Here is a 21,731-nt window from a genome sequence, read left to right as displayed (position 1 = left end):
ATGTTTTGATTTCACCATTCCACAGCAACATGCTGGAATGGTTGGTAAAGTGCTTTACTACTACACGTCACCTTGAAAGTCTCTAACAGGCCAGTGATTTTGCACAGTTTATCACGCTCATCTTCAGCACCAGTATCTACAACATGGAGCATTGGCATCACTGCTTTGAACCGGTCTCTTGACATTATGCTGCGTGCCCACAGGCCATGGTACATGGTTTTGGGGCTCCAGTATCTGTAAAAAGAACTGACTGGGACAAGGCCACAAAACATTACAAGGGCCATCAGTCGTGCCAATTCATCTGGACTGGTTTCTTTCCTTGTACCATCTGTGCCACCATAATAGGGCTTTCTGAGGATTTCCTCCCAGGCATAAGCATTTGTGTAGGTGCATTTGTAGCAGGAGGGCATCTGTAGAAAAAAGTTTTTAAAAATCTATGGCTTTGGTCATGGTACCTCGTGTTACTTGTACATCTAGGTGAACGCCAGGCTGGCGTACAGGACGGACAGATGGCAACTGGTTGAGCATGTCTGGATCATCATAGCTATATGTCTGGACAACAGGTTGATTCACTGGATGTGCAGCTCTCCCTGGGCACGGTCGCTCTGGCATTCCTTCTGGTCCTTTCAGGTTCAAGGGTCAGGGTCATCCTCCTCTGAGTCGTGGCAGAACCAGGAGAATGTTGAGTTCTAAAAGTTGAGATAAAATAAAAAAACAAGACAAGTTGTTCACAACCTAGGTCAAGGCTAATTTCAGTCAGAAAAGATTGTAGCAGAAAAGTTGCGATGAAAAAAAATAAGTTGTTTACAACCTAGGTCAAAGCTAGATTCAGTCAGAAAAGGTTGTAGCAGAAAGGTTGCTTACTTACTAAATGTCATTAGGCTTTCTGTCTAGAAGTTGAGAAAAAAAAAAAAACAAGTTCAATGTTCAACACCTAGGTCAAGGCTACTTTCAGTCAGAGAAGGTTGCTACTTAGGCCTACTAGGCATGTCTTTCTTATATGCAATTACTTTCTTATAGGGAGCACAAATAGACATTTCTGGAACTAAACAGAACGAGTAACACTGATATTTATTTATTCCTTCCATCCTATATTCAGCTCTTCATCCAGACATGCCCATAGAATATGCTAGCAACACTACAATATTGGCAAAGAGCGAATAATTTACCCGCGAGAGATAAAGCGCGATCAAAAATAAACAAACACGAGGCGCGATTTATTTCAGTTGTGACAGACAAAAAACACACCATACAAAAGGCACAGTCTACTCAGAGTGTTATCACACGAAAATATAATGTTTTATGAAGCTGTAAGTAGTGCAAGTAGTAGTAAAATACAATATTGAGTTTCAATAACTTTATTGTTTACTCACGTTGTTGTCGTCGCCGTAGCAGCTAGTCGTCGTCGGAGTCAGAGTCACGAAAGTCTTCATCCAGTTCACGGTCCAACTTGTCCTCTTTTCCACTAGATAAGCCACTTATTTCACTGTCTTCACTGCTATTGTCATCATTTATGTGTTGACAACACATTTCTGCCACCTCAGCAGCTGAAAAACGGACTTGTCGATATGTATTGTCCGACATGTTTATTCATTGAACAGCCGCGAATGAGCGGAACGCGGAAGTATCGGAGGCGGGGCAATCACAAGATGTAAAATGACATAAAACTAAGCCAATAGGCTATCAAAACGAACTAAACTACTTGACAGTGATTGGCTAGCTGTTGACAACGTATCTACATAGTTTTTTTCATCGGTGAGGTTAAATGCGTGATTCAAACACGGCGAACACGTCATGGTTCGAAATCGAACCATATTTCAATGGGCCGTCCACAAAGGGTTAAAGGCTAGTCAGAATAGCGGAAAATAATAATTTATTTTACTGTCTTTGGAGAATAACATGTGAGTTTGAAAGCCGTTGGACCCGGAAAACTATTTATTATCCCATTATTACATCACTTAAAAACCAAACTGTTAAGCAACGTTAAATGTTGACGTTAAATGACTGACATATTGTCCACCACTTAACCCTTTCGTCCCCATTCTAAACATTCCACTTTTGGTGCTGGATGACCTCATACAAAAGAGACATATTTCTTGAGTATGTTGCATAATCAATGGAATATACATATTTGAATCAGGAGGACCAGTTCTATGTAATGATGCAAAATAGAGTTGTTGATATAGTCTTTGAAAATCCTCTCCAAATGCATATCCACAATGTGTCATTGTTTAAGGTAGATGTGTCGGGCGGTTGTGAGGTAGATGGAACAGCACTCAAAAATTAAGGTTGAAGATGGGATTTTATTACATTTCCCAAATAAGGCCAGAAGAAGGCTATATCCATTTAGAATGTTTAACGAAACAAAGAAGAAAAATGGGAAAACAAATGACTTGCCAGTCAAAGAAAACTAAGACATAAGACTAAGTCAAGACGATAGCAAAAACAATTACAATATAATAGACTACACAACTAGTCAGAAACCGAGCAGAGCTTACTAAGACTTACGTCTCATCACATTCAACTCTCTCCTCTCCCAGCAACTACAGGCATGGGTTTTAAATAGGGCCTGATTGCACCCCTGTTAATTGGATCATACCAATGTAAAACAGCACAGGGGTGTTCCAATGCCCAAAGACTAATACAAAGCTCAAACAGCCAACAATGAGTCTACACATCTAGACATAAACATTAGAGCATTATTCTGAACTTGGCATAGGCCTAATAAAGTACATCAACTTAAACCAGTCATCACACACCTTCAACAAACACATACAAAAGTAAGCACATTTTAAATGTCTGATAGTAGGCAGCGTCTCGCTGCCGTGACGGTGGCAACTCGCCCCGTCACACACCCCCCTCCTTAAGAGAGAGCGTCCATTTTGTGACACGAAAGACAGTTTGCAGGACTATGATCGGATGCAGCACCAGCACCTTACGTCCGGACATGAAGACCTGGCTGCGTGCAGTCCGGTTGGACCATGTCCTCGATTGAGTCTGTACCAGGGCAAGGTTTCCAAGCACCATGGAGCACAAGTGGCCCACTTCCTCCCATATCCTCCAGACATAGGTGATCATGTTGGAAGGCTGGCGAGGAGCGTCCTCCTCCCAGCACTTTCGGAGGATGTTAAGGGGAGCCCTCTCCACTGTAGAAAAGCGGAGAAGGTGGCCAATGGTCACCGCTGGCTCCAGAGTCAGACACCAACCTTTCAAAAAGACAGTCCATCTGCAAGTTCTTCGCACCATCTGTAGGGATCGTCACATCTCCCAACCGAGCCTCCATTGTAATCAACCATAAAATTGAGTGCCTCTCACAGACCCTGGTCATCCCACCGCTGCCACCAAATGTTAAAGGTAGATGTGTCGGGCGGTTGTGAGGTAGATGGAACAGCACTCAAAAATTAAGGTTGAAGATGGGATTTTATTACATTTCCCAAATAAGGCCAGAAGAAGGCTACAGTGGGTACGGGTTGAGAATGCACCTTCTCCCGCGGGACTCCCGAAGAGATCCCGCAGGCCGTCAAGCCGATTTTTTTCGAGGCTAAGGCAATGTACCCAAACAACCACCAGGTGGCAGAAAGTTTCATCCCGCATTTCAAAATGATGAAGACCGCATATCCGTCAATAGTCGACTCCTTAATCTCATTTAATCATTACAATGAAGGTGATGACTGGCGAAATTATTCAAACGACGTTTCAATGAACCATTGTTGAAATGAATGAAAATGGTTATAGAAAATCGCCTACAGCCTAACGCCGACACAGCTGATTCTTTGATTGATTAAGCTGTTTTGATGTAGGGGATGGGTAAACTGGCGCGCTACAAACATGTTACCAATCAAATGTAATATTAGTAGGACTAGCCTACTTAGACACTTTAGTCATAGGCAACGTTGCCATGTTAATTTGGGCTAGAAGTGCTTGCTTGTGGTGGCGCTCCTGTCCGCTGCTTCTCCCGAATTGTGTGGCAAATTTGTCAGCAATCAGCTTAAATGTCAAATCATATTTATTTCTCTTTGTCGCCATGGTATTGGGGGAAACGCGGAGAAACGAGACGGTCAGTCCTCGTGTTTTTTCTTCGCGTTTCGTTATAAGAAATATATAGGTAATAGTTAGTCTTCTTCCGTATTGAACAGATAGGCTACGGGACGCTCTTTGTTCCGTATTTTAAGGAACTACTCAATGCACACACACTACAATGAAAAACACACAAAGAAATCGCTAAACATATAGCCTACAACCAAATGACACTTTAATGCAGCGTTTCTCAAACTATGGGCCGCGAAACGTGGAGACTGCTGCTGGTCCGCGAGACATGGAGTGAAATTAGGTCCGGTGATCTGATAATTTGCTGCGCAATTGACCAAGCAACCGCGGACCGACAGAAAAAGAAAGCAAACGTTGCTGCTATCGGGAGGAAATGCTTGCTAATTTTATGTGTTTAAACATAGAGCCATACAATTAGGTGTGTCTGTTATTATGATAATTTTCGAGCATAACTGCTTGTCCATAGCTCAGTGACAGGTGTTAATAGCCTTGCCATAAGCACTGCTGTGGAATGCAGGTGCTTCTTTTATTATGCGGTTAGAGCATAAGCGCTTACTCATATAGACCAGGGGTCTTCAACCTTTTTCAGCCCAAGGACCCCTTGGCTGTGAGAGAGACTGAGCACGGACCCCCACACCTGGCACACCTCAAATCATGCCTATCATTTGAACCGTCAGTCATTAGTGCCTACATGCATGCACGTACGCGCACGCACACACACGAACGCACACATTCTAAACATAAGTTATTATTAACAGGGGGGTAACTGCTTTATACAACTCGTTTCTGATAATTCTTTACATAGTGTTGCATAAACTCGCCCTATAATAGAATGAATGTCACAAGGGTCAACTAAGGTGGATATGTAAGGGATAATCAACGACGCACCGTGCGTTTCTAGGAAAATAATGCACGTTTTAAGTGTTAATAAGGTCCCGACGCCGCAGGCATTATTGCAGTGCATTATTTTCCTATAAACGCACGGCGCGGAGTTGATTATCCCGTTTATACCACTGCTACTATCATTTTCGTTTATATTGCCGCTGTCTTAGATACAACGTTGCTGTGTTTACCGTTACATTCACATTGGCGAATTAATATTCAAGTGTGAGAAGCTCCGCTTTAACCCTCTCTGGTGGTATAAATTCAGCTAAATTCAGGCAAAGCTTCATTTGCTCAACCTGATACAGACAGAGAGCCTCTGCATCTTGTGTAAATATAACTTGTCTTACACAAGGAAACACAAACACACAAGATTATCGTTATCGTTTCATTTTGATGGTATGACATCGCGGAGAACGTTGGATTAATGAATTCACGCAGAACGCCTTGACTCCCGGTTGAAGACCCATGATATAGACTATAACTCAGGGACAGGTGCAAAACCACCAACTGGGATGGATCGAAGGGCAAGCAAGCACTGCCACACAACGTGAAGGCCTTTGTGTTGTCAACACTAAACAGAAAGTTTCCTACGATGGGGAGAAGTGGCCGCAAGGACTGCATCGATAAGATCAACGAATGCCTTCGCAAGCCCCGAAACCCCGGTGATACATTTTCTTTCCTTTAATTCAATAAAAAAAAAATTATCTGAAGAACTTTTCCGAGGTTGTCTTGTCTACCAAATCCTAAACTTAAATAGCGTAAACATTTTATCTTATGAAAAAACACTAGGGGGAACAGTTAGGCAGCCCTTCCTCCATATCGTAGTAGGCCTATAGGCAATTTATTAGAGGGGTCAAAAAAACTCATAAAGTAGGCTAGCCTGCTACTTTTTCCAGACTAAATGTGTCACTTTAGTGATTGGCTCTTTGAAATGCAAATGAGGTGGATGGGCTTTTGAATGGGCCTGCTGCAGGTGAGAGGACAAATCCTAAGAATTTGTTGTTTTTACAAAGTGCCATTATCATTGGCATATTCTCTTAAAACAATACATAAGTTTAGAGCGAACGTTTCAACTATGTTTGCCATGGTAGACAAAAACACTCAAATAAAACAATAGCCTAAAAAATAACTGTAGTGCGTAATGGACACGGCTCTATATCCTAAATAATTTTCGAGGTTCGCCATTTGGTAAAAAGCCAGGTCTATATATATAGAGAGAGAGAGAAAGAGAGAGAGAGAAAGAGAGAGAGAGAGATTCATGCATTCTGCATTACCGTGACCCTATACCTTGGATGTTTTTTTTTCTCATTGGAATACAGCAGGACAGGATGCCTTTTGTCTATCAAACGCAAAAGCTGAGATTGTTGGAAGGACTAGGCTACTCAACAAACTTGTTTTTCGTTTCTGGGAGATCTCGTTATCGTTTTGGATTGTCGGATTTTATAGGCTACTTATTGTATATATAGGATGAACAAAGTCCATGGATTTGCTATATTAAATCCAGTAGCCTAATAATTAGGCTATGTGCCACGTCCGATTTCGCAAGTGGTGTAGTAGGCCTAGGCTACATTTAAAAATCGACAGCCGTATGTGAGATCCATTTCATGAAGAGCAATTGTCTTGTGCGATCATGCCCCCTCCCCCACACTCGTCTAACCAGTTCACTACATTATAGCCTACCTATATGTGGCACTGAGGACGACTGCCTCTCCCTCTTCTCTCTCGACAGACACCTGAGCCCGATTCGTCAATGTAAAAATGTGCGTGAGTGTGCGCTGAACCACGAATTCACATAGGCTATTAACTTTTCTTTTCAGCAGACATCGCAAACATAAAAAAAATTGCAAAACAGAAAATCTTTCATTTTTTAATAAAACGAAAACTTCCGAAGAGATTCTTCGAGTGGGTTCCGAACCCCGATCGCTGGCGTACCTTGCACATGCACCAACCAGTTGCGCCACAGCTCGATTTTTAACATCATTATGCTTTATTCGCGCCATGGACTTGAAACGCCGATCAAAAGTTCTGACATGTTAAACTGACGTTAGTTATTAATTCACCACATGATAAAATGCTGTCATATAGCTTGACGCCCAGCAGCCTATGGTAGTCTATGCCTATCTCTGAATCAACATGAACATGCATACGATACATACGTTGCTAGAAACTTATATTGCGGAGCTAGGCCTCCTAGTCGATGGTTACAATGAATCACCCTCACTGCCCTATCGCATATCTGACCATCCATTGTTACAATGTTACAAAATGCGCGATCTTCTCCATGCATGTAGCCTACGGTTATAAGTAAAGTGACAAGCATAGGCATGTAGGCTATTAAAGAGATTTCTGTTAAATACATTTTATTTTCAGTCGTCAAAAGTGGTGGGGACAAAATCTGTGATAACAAGTGCTGGGTGCAGCGTCGCCGGTTAAAATGAACATGCCTCCGTTTTAAAATAGCCTATACACGGAAATGCGGTCTTGTAGGCTAACCGTAATGAATTCATGAATTAATCTAAGGTTGCCTTTCGAGTATTTCAGGTTGAATTGAAGGCTATTTCCTTCCTTTGATTAATTCCGCCAGTCATCACTTTCATTTTAATGATTAAATGAGACGGATATGCGGAGCATTTCTCTCCCCCTCCATTGACCAAAACGTTGCTCTGGCATCTCTGCTGGACTGACTGAGTTATAGGCTACGTCGAGTGAGAGAGCTGTGAGGTAGGCTGTAAACATTCGAAAACTCTGCAACTGCAATCTAACATGCCGAGCGTCATGTCTCTTTTCTCCGCTTGTCACCAGCGCGGTGTCCTCGGGTTTTTCCATGAGCCGAACCTTCATATTATTAGGGCGGTCTATGTTGCCCCCTTGCGGTTGCAGTTTTCCCGATGCTTCGGGAGTCCTGATGTGCGGGAAAGAAAGGAGCATTCTCAACCCGTACCATCTGTATATCCATTTAGAATGTTTAACGAAACAAAGGAGAAAAATGGGAAAACAAATGACTTGCTAGTCAAAGAAAACTAAGACATAAGACTAAGTCAAGACGATAGCAAAAACAGTTAAAATATAATAGACTACACAACTAGTCAGAAACCGAGCAGAGCTTACTAAGACTTATGTCTCATCACATTCAACTCTCTCCTCTCCCAGCAACTACAGGCATGGGTTTTAAATAGGGCCTGATTGCACCCCTGTTAATTGGATCATACCAATGTAAAACAGCACAGGGGTGTTCCAATGCCCAAAGACTAATACAAAGCTCAAACAGCCAACAATGAGTCTACACATCTAGACATAAACATTAGAGCATTATTCTGAACTTGGCATAGGCCTAATAAAGTACATCAACTTAAACCAGTCATCACACACCTTCAACAAACACATACAAAAGTAAGCACATTTTAAATGTCTGATAGTAGGCAGCGTCTCGCTGCCATGACGGTGGCGACTCGCCCCGTCACAGTCATTTCATTTTAATCCCATAATGTCATAATGATAATGCTGAATTTTTTACAGTTATGGATGGTTCAACACTGCACTTATGGTTGAGGGAAAGACCTACTTACCATGGCTTATGGACTGGTGAGTCCATCTTTTAGAAATCTCTTAATTTTCCTTAATCACTGCATCACTGTGCAATTTGTGATTTCATTTGAGGCCTCCTTATTTGACATAATGAAACTTTGGGTTGTTATGATACTAACATACTTTTTATTTTTAGGCTAAAGCAGAGAGGCGTGAAGTTTTACCACAGGAAGATAAATTCATTTCAGGAGGTTTGTTTATGTTACCAATATGCATTGAGTTTACATCACAAGATTTTTTAAAATTATTATTTTACCTTTAATGAAAGAGGAGAGGGGTCTGATATGGTTGTAACTCCGGGTCAAAATATCTACAATCTTTACAGAATTGTAGTAAATTTATAACAACATTTTTTTTGTAGATTTAGAGCAGCCACTGTGGCACACTAAACACCGCTGCACGCAAGTGTGTGCCAGTGAACTCCCCTGACATACAAATAAGAATAAGAAGAATAAGAAATCACAACAGCACTGTCCTGTGCATGTAAACAAGCACAAATTATAGTGGTAATATCAACAATGTTAAAGACCGCACTAAAGTCCAGTAACACCTATACTCCTGTTTTGCTTGCATCTCTATTGAGGCGTATGCCATTTAAAGAGACCCTATGCACCTTTTTCATAGTCATAAAATCGCTTAGAAATCGTTGTTTTGCTTGACTGACCAGTTTGATCGAAAACAGTAATATTTCCTGCCGCCCCCAGTGTCCCTATCCGCTATTGCAACCTTGCAGTTTGTTCAGGAGGCGATCGCTCCTTGTTTACATCTGGAAGTCTGAGACGCGTAAGGAACAAGAAGAACCACACTTGCAATTTATATATTTATATATAGCCTATAGTGTGGAGCACATGTATTTGATATCATGTTAAAACAGGTATATAAAATCATCATTTGACAATTGATCTTAATGCCTTAATTAAAAAAAATGAGTAAAAATCAAACCGCCAAGGACACCAATTTTCTTTGTGAGTTTTCCTTAAATGCTAGGGGAAGGAAGTATTTGACCCCCTATGTAACCCTATGGGAATTTAACACATAGGGTTAACATAGGGGCAGGCATATTTTTATATTTTTAAAGGCCAGCTATTTCATGGATCCAGGATATTATGCATCCCGATAAAGTTCCCTTGGCCGTTGGAATTAAAATAGCCCCACATCATCACATACCCTTCACCATATCTAGAGATCCTATTAGCCTGTTTGATTTGCATTGAGCTCAATGAGCATCAAACAGGCTAATAGGCCCACTGGAAAAGCACCATGCCAATCTCTAGCTATGGTGAAGGGTATGTGATGATGTGGGACTACTTTATCAGGATGCATAATATCCTGGATCCATGACATAGCTGGCCTTAAAAAATAAAAAACTGCCTGCCCCTATGTTACAGTTTTTCTCAAATGCTAAAACACAAAAGCCAATCCAAGTCTAAACCAAATGACCAGTTGTCTAAACACATTTACTAAATCTAGCCACAATTTTTCAATACCATAAACACATTTCACATGAAGACACAATTCACAAAACACGATCCTCCGTTCTCATAAATCTAAGCACATTTTTCCTTGCTAAAACACATGTTGCAAAACATATTCTCAAATGAAAGCTCATGTGATGCAAAATGCTTGCCACAGTCAGCAATAACTAAACACAATAAACACACCTGGTGTCATTTATTACACACAACGACTCAAAATTGAAGACACTTGTTGCTAATGCGCACAGTGACTGTGGTGTGTGTGTGTGTGTGTGTGTGTGTGTGTGTGTGTGTGTGTGTGTGTGGTGTGAATGAAGAAAATAAAAGAACTTCACACCCTGATCATGTTTTCAAGAGTACTGTTTCTGAATAGATTCTGTTTTTTGCACTGAGTTGTGTTACAGTAGTGTACTTGCGGAATTTTCTGTGCCTTCAACTCACAACTCTAAATGAAGAGCTCTTTTCCAAAACACTATAAATCCATTTTTGAAAACATTACTGTGCTGTAACAAAACATGTTACTTACAGTAATTGTGTGTTTCAGGTAATATCAATAACATATTTTTATTGCGTAAAGATAAATTACAGTAACTAAACATAACCCAATACAGTTTCACTGAGGTTACTTGAAAAACAAAATTTAAAAAAATATATTGATGAAAATTCATTAGTAAAATGGTGGATATAGCATTTTGGAAAAGAACTCTTCAAATGCCTAATCCTCTGCAGAGATCTAAGAAGATTGGCGGTTGCATTGGCGGTTATGAAAGAAAGAACCTTCTCACAAATTGAGCATTGTGTTTTCAATTGTTTTGCTGAAGTGTGTAATGATGTGTATAGTGTTTTTGAAAGCTTCGAGCTGCTCTTTTGGTGTGAAAGTTTGAGTTTTTAAGTGAGAAGGTGTGGTTGTGCATATATAGCTTTAGAAAAGGGTATTGTGTTTAGACATTGGGGAACATGGAGGAAACGTTTGTGAAATGTGTTTTAGCATTTGAGAAAAACTGTAACCCTATGGGTTAAATTCCCATAGGGTTACATTGGGGGTCAAATACTTCCTTCCCCTTAGCATTTAGGAAGAACATTTATTTATTTACGATACATTCTTCAATCACAAAGAAAATTGGTGTACTTAGCGGTGTTATTTTTATAATTTTTTTTTAATTAAGACATTAAGATCAATTGTCAAATGATGATTTTATATTCCTCTTTTTAGGCAACTTTAGCATGGTATCAAATACATTTTCTCCTCACTGTATGTATAATATATTATGTACTAAACCTGTCGGGAAGCTCTGCAGAGAAATATGCAAGCATAAAACGAGTGAAAATGAAAAACGAAACCGAAACCGGAGATGAAATCGCCAATCCTGCATAGTTTCTCTTTAAAACATTAATATTATACAGAACCAACAAGACTTTGTCATGATCAGAGAATTTAACTCTGGTCAACATTATGACACCCAAGTTATGTGCCGTTTTAGCTGGGGTTGAAAATTGGGATGAAAATTGGGATTAGCTGGAGCTCAGTTTTGGAAAGATTGAGTTGAAGGTCATATCTCATCCAAGATGAAATATAATCTTGTGTTATTGTGCCACTTCAAACTGCATTATACTGATCAATGTTTAAAACAGCTGAATATATGTTCAGGTAAATAATACTCTGAACCTTTCTCCACATTTTTCCAGTTGGCTGACAGTGGTTTTCAAGTCATTATTAATTGTACCGGAATGCGATCTGGAGAGCTGCAGCCTGATCCACAGCTCCAGCCAGGGCGAGGTCAGATCCTTAAGGTTAGAGCTGAAAACGTATTTCTAAATTCCTCTGCAATGTGAAATAACTACTGTCATTTTGATAACCATGTACTATTGTCACCATGCAGGTGGATGCTCCTTGGCTTAAACATTGGATTCTCACACACAACTTCACAAAAGGCACTTATAACACACCCTACATAATACCAGGGTAACACTAATATATTTCTCAGTGTTCTTAAAGAAAAACTATGGTATTCTTTAACTTAATCTTAGATGTTTTAGGTAATTACATTTACAAGGGACAAAAATTGGTTCAGTAAAGAACTAGTGCACCAACATCGACAATGACTTGTGCTTTGGTAAGAAGATTTGGAAAAGACGTTTGAAAGACGACAATATTAGAACCTGTTACATCTAAAGACAACTCATGTATTTTATGGTCAGTGACTTTGATTTTGCCAAGACTGGGAATCTTGCACGACCACTATTTACAAGACTGCGATGCGACTACATTCCTTTCAGTGATTTTTTGTCATGAACCAGATTTCAATAGGAACTCAACAAGGTTTTTATCGACTTTTATTCTACTCTGTTCCATATGATGTGTGACATCCCCAGCCTGCGGTGTTATGTCTATAATGACATCAAATTATTTTATTTCCATCTCCATAATACAAGAGGTGAAGGTTAAGTGTTTAGATGCGTAGCAGTATTTTAGGGCAGGTAATTGGGCTATGGTCATGTGGAACACTAATTTAGAAACAAAAACTACTTGTGTAACTGTACCTACATTGCCATAGAATTTGGCTCATTGCAAGACAAAGGTAGGACACTAACTGTGCGTTCAGACCAAGACCGTCAAAAGCGTCAAGAGCGCCGGAAATCATTCATTTTCTATGGAGAGTCGGCGTTACCGGCGTCAAAAGCGTTCTGGGCGTGAGCGTGGCTTCATGAGCTTCACGGGCGTCAAAAAAAAGTTGAACCTCAGTTAACTTTATGGTAATGAGCTATGACACGGTTCGGCGTCAACTAATCAGAATGTCAAACTCGCAGGATTGCTGCTTGTGGTTTGTTCAAATGTTTCACGTCATGGCTTTGACGCTTTCGGCACCGAATGCGCCGAACTGGGTTGAGCGTCGGGCTATGAGCTTCACCAGCGACTTTGACGCTTTTGACGGTTTTGGTCTGAACGCACAGTAAAGGTGTTCTGTTTAGTTGCTTTGTCAAAACATCCTACCATTTATTGGTGTATTGTAGTAAGGCAAGAGATCAAATAGTTTGTAGCAAAATATTATTTTCACTGATCTACAGCCTACTTTCAATTTCATTTTAATGTTTTGAAAACGGCAGGATTCATTTAATAGAATAATATCATTAGGGCTGTCAAAATAACTGATTAATTTAGATTCATTAATTTGAGATAAAATAACTGATTAAAAAAAATTAACGCAGATTAATCGATGACCTTTGACCCAGAGCCATTCTAGTCAGTAACCATTAGATCGTAAAATGGGGAGACGAGAATGTGCTGCCTGGATCATTGATTGGAACATTTACTTTTAAAAAACGGCCTGACGGTGTTAAAAAGAATGTGTTGATTAAAACAAGTCCTCTGCAATGTCTGCAGCACAGAATTTGCATATCACTGGAGTTCGTCAACTCTTAAGTACCACATTACTGCAAAGAAATAGTGTTGACATTGCGATTTTGCAATTACATTTTATATGTGATTAATTTAGATTATTAATCACAGAGTATGTAATTCATTAGATTAAAAAAATGTAATCGATTGACAGCCCTAAGTATCATTATTCTTAAATTCAAGGGAGGATAAAATTACAGGAATTTGAGGTCAGACTCTTTTTGTTTTGCAATGGATATTTTTTAGAATGTGCCTAGGTTGGACGTTTCAATGAGGAGGACAATTAGTATCACCATAGGGATCTGTCCATGTTGACCAACACTTATGATGACATGTTTGAGCTTAGTCCATTATAGAAAAGGCCATTTACTTTGAAATTTGATGAACATCAAGGTGAACCTATTCTGATTGTTTTGCCCCTTGTTTTTGGACCTAAAAACATCTAAAAATGGAACTGAAGTTGAAGAATACTGGAGGCATTCATTTTCCATCAATTCATAGTAATATTAACAGATTTAAATTTTAAATTCAGAACCTAACTCTCTGTAAAATGGATTATAGGAGTCGTTTGGTGACTGTGGGAGGAATCTTCCAGTTGGGGAATTGGAGTGAGGCAAATAACTCCATTGATCACAAGAAGATATGGGAGGAGGCTTGCCAGCTGGAGCCCAGTCTTAATGTGAGTACATTTTAATGTGAAACCAATTTCTTAAAAAATGTAATGTCTATTGCTGTATATTCATTATGACTACCAAGAGGGCACTAGGGCTAGGCGGTCATGTAGGAGTTGCCAAAGGTATTTTACGGAAAACACAGTGTAACGGTGGGGCACATGAAACTTAGTGGGTGTGTAGCCCCACTAGACTTGGCGCTGGCGCTGGGCCCCTTGCAAGCTGAAAAATTTAGTTTTCGCTAAATAACCGAAGAGGACGAAATGTTTGGTTTACTGATCTCAAGGGTCCGCATCAACCTAGCCCATAACCCCTCCTAACAGCCAAATTTGCTTGTTTTCATGATGAAACATCTGAAAGGAATTATCTGGAGTAAAATGCACTTTAGATCAATTTACAGATGATTGGGAGTACATACGTTCAGTTCCCAGATAGCAAAACTACACTGGGACGGAACTGGGCCACATCTACCACAACATTCGGCACGGATCTGCCTAATGGACCTGATCCGGCTTCCAAACGCACATCGGTCCAAAATTGCTTTGGATCCGCTTGACGGATCTGCGGCAGATATGGACTTGCACTTGTCCAGGTCCGTCCCAGATAGCAAAATACACCTACCACGACATCCGGCACGGAGCTGATTCTGAATAATGGACCTGATCCGGCATCCAAACGCACATTGGTCAAAAATTGTTTTGTATCCGTTTTACTGATCTGGTGCCAATAAGGGCTAAGACTGGCCCAGTTCCGTATGATACTCTCGTTACTGACTGATGTCTGCCAGATCTGCTCCCAGCAAACAAGATAACGTCCCGGCGATGATTCAGAGCATTTTAAAGATCGTCTTTTGTCACCGTTACGTTAAAAGAGGAAAAATCGAATTTCCACGACATTTACCCTACTCTATCACGAATCGTGTGACGTTTGGTTACTAGGTTATAGGAGTGAAACACCTGTCATCATTGCTAAGTAGTAATTAGCCTACAGTAGTACAATTACATATGAGCACGTACAGCAGTACAATTACATACATATGAGCACGTATTTATTTATCTTACCGGTGATTGACGATTTGTAGATCAATGATCACACCCAGAAGAATGATTAATGCTAAAGTTAGCTGGATATTTATACCCGTTTAGGTCTAATACTTTCACGACTACGGTGTCTTTTTCCCCTAATAGTCAATGGTCATATCTGGTCATTTTATTGTTCAAAACAGTGGAGTAGGTTAGCCTATAAGCTAAAATGTCCCAACCACATTGTTTCGAATTTCAAAACTAATATTTGCAATGCATGCTAGGAAGCAAACCTCAACAAAGTAGCCTACACAAAATATAATTAAAGTTATCAGAGAATGTCTAGGTTATATTTTATATCTAAACCATGGCGTTTATAAAGTCACAAAATTGTGATAAGCAGTATCCTTAAAGGGATAATCCGGAGTGAAATGCACTTTAGATCAATTTTTCGGACTATTGGGAGTACATACGTTGAGTTGACACCAAAATCATGTCATTCGGATGTATTTTGAGAAAGTTCGAGCTCACCGTTTTTAGCCAAAACTCGTTAGCCTGGAAGTGACGCGGGCATGTCTTTCGCCGCTACAAAACGCTATTTTTATACCTCTTCTACTGTTCCAAACAACACTACACTTCCGTGGTAGTGAGTAGAGGGTCCCTAAAGCCAAACCGAAGTATCCCCACGTCTTTTATGTGGTCGGATAGAGAGTCCAGAATAAATTTAACCTGTTGAGGGGTACGGTCACAAATATGTGATTAGAATGTTCGGTGAACTGAGAGGTCCGCATTATGATGAGACAATTACCCTCCGAGATTTTCCCCACAGACAGTATACAGAACACTGAAACTATAGATCGTTTGCATTGAATTCTAGAAGGAACTTGGAAAATAATTCACTCCTCAACAGGTTAATCGAGTCAGTACCTTTCCGGAAATGTCGCAGCTGCAGCTGACAACGCTTTAACAACACTTTATTAACATTTCCGGAAAGGTACGGACTCCGAAAAATTGATCTAAAGTGCATTTCACTCCAGATTATCCATTTAAGTCATATGCAATATGGGACCCGTATTGCAGATCCGTACCACACACATATGAAATCCTCTCACACACACATATGAAATGTTCTCACACACTCTACTGAAATGCTCTCATACAATCAACTTAAACGCTCACACATACACATATGTAAGCAGTTCACTAGTGTGTATGAGAGGTTTTCAGTATAATGTGTGAGAGGTTTCACATGTGTGTATGAAAGCGTTTCAGTTGTGTATATGAGAGCGTTTCACTTGTGCGTGAGAGGTTTCAGTATGGTGTGTGAGAGGTTTCAGTATAGTGCATGGGTCTTCAACCGGGGGTCCGCGGAGGTACTGCAGGGGGTCCGCGAAAATATTTCGTCTGAAGCATTTTTTTCTCTTCCAAAAAATAACATTTGTCAAAGTTAACATAATGTTCAATGAAAATCGCTTCATATTTGTTTTTAAATAACACATTGTAGGCTACCCATGAATCATGCATGTGATAATGTGATCCCTGTAACATTGTGTTACCCAATGGAATACTTTCCCCCCCGTGCGTTTTAGTTAAATAGCTTCGTTTTCAGCGGCATCTGACCATTAACAAACTCGTTCTTTTCATTCTGGGAGATAAATTACGTTTCGACTGTTTGATTCGTTTGCTTAATGTCGGGACTGATGGACCCTGAACTTTGCGGGGTAGCCTATTTGTTCTGTGTGATGTTTTGCTTTGTTTTTTTTTTTTAAATGAGAGTCTGCGGTCTTTGCACGTCAAGGCGTTCTGCGTGAATTCATTAATCCAACGTTCTCCGCGATGTCATACCATCAAAATGAAACGATAACGATAATCTTGTGTGTTTGTGTTGCCTTGTGTAAGACAAGTTATATTTACACAAGATGAAGAGGCTCTCTGTCTGTATCAGGTTGAGCAAATGAAGCGTTGACTTAATTTAGCTGAATTTATACCACCAGAGAGGGTTAAAGCGGAGCTTCTCACACTTGAATATTAATTCGCCAATGTGAATGTAACGGTAAACACAGCAACGTTGTATCTAAGACAGCGGCAATATAAACGAAAATGATAGTAGCAGTGGTATAAACGGGATAATCAACTCCGCGCCGTGCGTTTATAGGAAAATAATGCACTGCAATAATGCCTGCGGCGTCGGGACCTTACGTATTAACACTTCGAACGTGCATTATTTTCCTGGAAACGCACGGTGCGTCGTTGATTATCCCTTACATACCCACCTTAGTTGACCCTTGTGACATTCATTCTATTATAGGGCGAGTTTATGCAACACTATGTAAAGAATTATCAGAAACGAGTTGTATAAAGCAGTTACCCTGTTAATAATAACTTATGTTTAGAATGTGTGCGTTCGTGTGTGTGCGTGCGCGTACATGCATGCATGTAGGCACTAATGACTGACGGTTCAAATGATAGGCATGATTTGAGGTGTGCCAGATGTGGGGGTCCGTGCTCAGTCTCTCTCACAGCCAAGGGGTCCTTGGGCTGAAAAAGGTTGAAGACCCTTGGTATAGTGTGTGAGAGGTTTCATATGTGTGTATGAGAGCAAAACTTTTCAGTTGTTTGTGAGAGAGCGTTTCAGTAAAGTGTGCGAGAGGTAATTCTGAACAATGTCCTAAACGGCCCCTCATATGGATCAGTCTGGTTCTATTTGACATAAATGCCTCTTTCACAAGATTGCCTTGATTTCATACTTGCACACTGTGGGTGTGACAGAAGCAAAAATGGGAGAATACGCTAAACGGAAAAGTGGAACTAACTGAAGCGACAGCAACAAGCAACAGAGACAATATAGACAAATATTTTCAATCCTTTGAAGTGTGGCCGTGTAGATGAATCTTTCTATCTTTACAGCATGCACGAATTGTAGAGGACTGGACAGGACTAAGACCTGTGCGCAGCAGCGTTCGACTCGAAAGGGAGTCCATTCAGTCTGGTCCAGGCACACTTGAGGTGAGGCTTCCATAGCATCCTTATCAACAATCATATGGAAGTATTACACCATCGTAAAGTTTGAAGTGTTCTTGTTGAATTTAGAAACCATATTAAAGGTGCCGTCAGGGAATTCACGCCACTTAAAGTGCATAAAATGTTTTTGTCACATTCAGTAATCATCTCACTAGCTGCCAGTTCCGCGAGTACACTGTAAAAAAACTGGTTTCTGTAGGCAGCCCAGGCTCCGGAAACTGGAAACAAACAAAGTGTTGGATTCTTGGTTAATGTACTGTTTTTTTGCACAAAATCATCTGCTAATAAATGTAATAAACACAAACAAGAGCGACTTCCTGCACAATCCTAGCCTAGAAATCTAGACGCCCCTAGCGGCAGCAAATCTAATTTGCCGGGGTAGCGCAATACCTGACTGCATTTCAATTTTACTGTGTATGACTGGGTTTACTTAATTTAATTGTATGCCTAACTTGCCTAGAGTTTAATCTAATGCATGTTATAGGAACACAACAACTTTTTGGAAAATTAGCCTGAATGTATGCCATAACACTGGAGTAGTGTATGTTTTAAGAATAAAGCAGTTTTATAAAGTGCTTTGCTGCTTTGGGACCGTGGGTATATTTCAAATTTGTGGTTTAGTGACAAACTTACTGGGCTAACATAGCCATTATTACGTGATGATCAAGGCCATGGTTATGGTTTATGTTGGCACAATAATGTTTATCATGACAATTTTGTCTATACATTTATGAGTTATTAGTTAAAATGGCCCACCAAATGCCGTTATCACAGGTTATCCACAACTATGGCCATGGAGGCTATGGGCTTACGATTCATCGCGGCTGTGCCCAAGAGGCTGCAAGACTTTTTGGTGAGATCCTGAAGCTGAAACAATGGGAGAAAAAGTCACATCTTTGACCCAACAGACCACCAAAGCAGCATTACATTGTTATTTAATGTTAACATGATTTGCAGATTAACACATTTACGAGTTATTGTTATTGAGACACATGAGCCAAACAAACTGGTGAACATGGGAAAATTGAGTAGACTAATGTCAATTACAAATAACTAATCAGTTTTTAGATTAAAATAATATCTTAAGTTGTAACATTAAGAATGATGGAACATGGAATGTAAGAGAACTAAGAGAGTATTAGGCTACTAGGGCCAACCCCAGGTGTATGCTTAAACTTATACTTACAGTACAAATGTAATGATGGAGTTTTAAAAGAACTGTATAGATGAATATATCTTTAGAATATGTTGGAAGTTGTTCCAACATGATTTAAATGAATAAAATCAATCAATAAATACTGAAATTTGCCTGGACATCATTGAATATGGAAGTGGAAGTCCCTCACTCTCAGGTCACAAAGATGAAGGCTCTTGCATTAAAACAACACCATTTGCAATTCCATTTCCATTTTCGATCACAGGTGGTCAGGGTGGGTGATGGTCTGACATCTGACACTTTCATCAAACAACCCCAGGGCAGTGTTTTGAGTCCTCTACTGTATATCATCTACACCTATGACTGCAGAGCTAGCAGCATTCACACCTCCATCATTAAATGTGCAGATGACACAGTGGTGGTGGGCCTGAGCAGGTTGATGTATTTTCATTCAGAAAAACACCCCCTTTGGTTACACCTCCATATGTGATGATGTCAGCTTAATAATGTATACTAACGACACTGTCATCTACACTCATGGAAAGAGCTCAGAGTTTGCTAAGACACTAACATAGGCAATGCAAACTGTTGCTCTTTGGCTACATAACTCTTGCCTGACCCTAAACTTAGAAAAAACTGTAACCATGTTTTTTTACCAACAGGATCACACTGAAAGAATACCCCCAATGTCTTAGTAAATGGGTTATCTATTAACAATGTTGCTCAATTCAAGTTTTTGGGTGTTACCATTGACTTAACTCTTACTGTAGCTTTAAACACCATGTGAAAAACTAAGAAACACACTGAAATTCCACCTAGCTAACTTCAGATACATAAGGAATTCGCTTCCAGTTTGTATATCAATGCTATGATCAGTGTTGTGGAGTAACGCATTACATGTAATTGGGTTACGTAATTTAATTACAAAATAAATTTAACAGTAATATATTACAGTTACTGGAGAAAAATGTGTAATTCAATTACAGGTACTTTTGAAATTCTTAATTACAATTTGAATTGCATCTCAATATTGTCAGCAAAACCTTGCAAAGAATATTGTATTTAAAAAGAACTGTTTCCCTCCACAGCCATACTTTGATACGGGACCTTCTGATAGGCTCTATCACGTCATCTGTATGTCAACTCAGATTGATTTTACAGTAAAATTTGGCTTGAAGTCTGACCTTGTGGTGATTATCATTATATCGTCTTCATAAAAATGTTGATGTTAATTCATGTATTAGAAGGGGCTCAATATAGCCTGGGAATGCCCATGCTGCCTTGTGCGCTTAAGTGGCCTACAGAACTGCTCTGCAGCCTGGAGACCAAGGCCGAAATCTTTGCATGGATTTGGGGACTATACAGTATACAGTATATCATTAAAAACTCAGAAAAGTAATCAAAAAGTAATTCGTTATGTTACTCAGATAAAGTAATTCAAATAGTTACACTACTATCACATTTTAAACAGGGTAACTTGTAACTGTAACACATTGGGCCTGATTATGCAGACCGCGCAGTGAGCTTTCGCTACTTGCGCAACCTATAATTCCTATTCTCTGCGAGCGCATCCTTAATTTTTCCAGCGAAAATGTACGTTCTCTAGATAGGAGATTATATTGCGCCCTAACGGGCGTGTCAGTGAAGAGAAGAAGTGTGGTCCGGCGCAAAGTTCGCTAGTCGCTAATATATGGATGCAGAAATTAAGTGCGCCACTGACCAGGAAAAACCTAGTCGGGAATCATTCACGCATAGAAAAAGGCTATTTTATGAGCGCATGAGGCTTGGGGATATGGAAGAGTGCACAGTGCGCACACACCCTACTTCTTTCATCAGCAGGAGCGCGCAGCCCGAATATACAGTGCCCTCCAAAAGTATTGGAAAACATGCTTAAAGTTAAATATAAAATCATCTTTTGGAAATTGATCTTAATGCCGTAAATGAAACAATAAGGAAATATTCAACCTTTAATGACATACATTTTCTTTGCGAATGAATAATGTATTGTAAATAAATAAATGTTTTCCTTAAAATATAGGAGGTCATAAGTATTGGAACGCCCATGTTAAGTTCCCATAGAGGATTTTTATTTTTATTTTTAAAGGCCAGTTATTTAATGGATCCAGGACACTATGCACCCTGATAAAATCCCTTCTCATTGAGCTCAATGCAATTCAAACCAGTTAATTAGCTAACAGCTAATAACTGACATTAAGCATGCCAAACTCTTAGTTTGTGAAGGGTATGGGTGTTGATGTGGGGTTATTTTAATTCCGAAGGCCAAGGGGATTTTATCAGGGTGCATAGGGTGTATAATAAACATGAATTGAAAATGAAATGAAATGACTCACATTTGAACTTCAGTCACATCCCATCTTTAATCTGTAGGGTTTATGATGATGTCGGTCCACCCTCTGCAGCTATAACAGCTTCAACTCTTCTGGGAAGACTTTCCACAAGGTTGGGTTGAGG

The 21,731-nt window shown here is 39.9% G+C and overlaps 1 protein-coding gene across 1 annotated transcript in view; it reads left to right on the top strand.

Moving 5' to 3' along the window:
* The window catches only part of LOC134089314 (D-amino-acid oxidase-like), a 40,244-nt gene extending 20,826 nt beyond the window's left edge, over nucleotides 1-19,418 (top strand). The window contains exons 5-11 of the mRNA XM_062543757.1: nucleotides 8,449-8,514; nucleotides 8,654-8,708; nucleotides 11,679-11,783; nucleotides 11,873-11,955; nucleotides 13,951-14,068; nucleotides 17,990-18,088; nucleotides 18,878-19,418. Coding sequence (XP_062399741.1) covers nucleotides 8,449-8,514; nucleotides 8,654-8,708; nucleotides 11,679-11,783; nucleotides 11,873-11,955; nucleotides 13,951-14,068; nucleotides 17,990-18,088; nucleotides 18,878-19,003 — 652 coding nt within the window. The 3' untranslated portion in view covers nucleotides 19,004-19,418. The remainder of the gene's footprint in view (nucleotides 1-8,448; nucleotides 8,515-8,653; nucleotides 8,709-11,678; nucleotides 11,784-11,872; nucleotides 11,956-13,950; nucleotides 14,069-17,989; nucleotides 18,089-18,877) is intronic.
* The last annotated feature ends 2,313 nt before the right edge of the window (nucleotides 19,419-21,731 follow it).

The sequence above is a fragment of the Sardina pilchardus genome, chromosome 8 (genome assembly GCF_963854185.1).
Source record: "Sardina pilchardus chromosome 8, fSarPil1.1, whole genome shotgun sequence".
Taxonomy (NCBI): domain Eukaryota; kingdom Metazoa; phylum Chordata; class Actinopteri; order Clupeiformes; family Clupeidae; genus Sardina; species Sardina pilchardus.
Note: the sequence above shows the minus strand (reverse complement) of the source record. Positions and strands in the feature narration are given on the sequence as shown.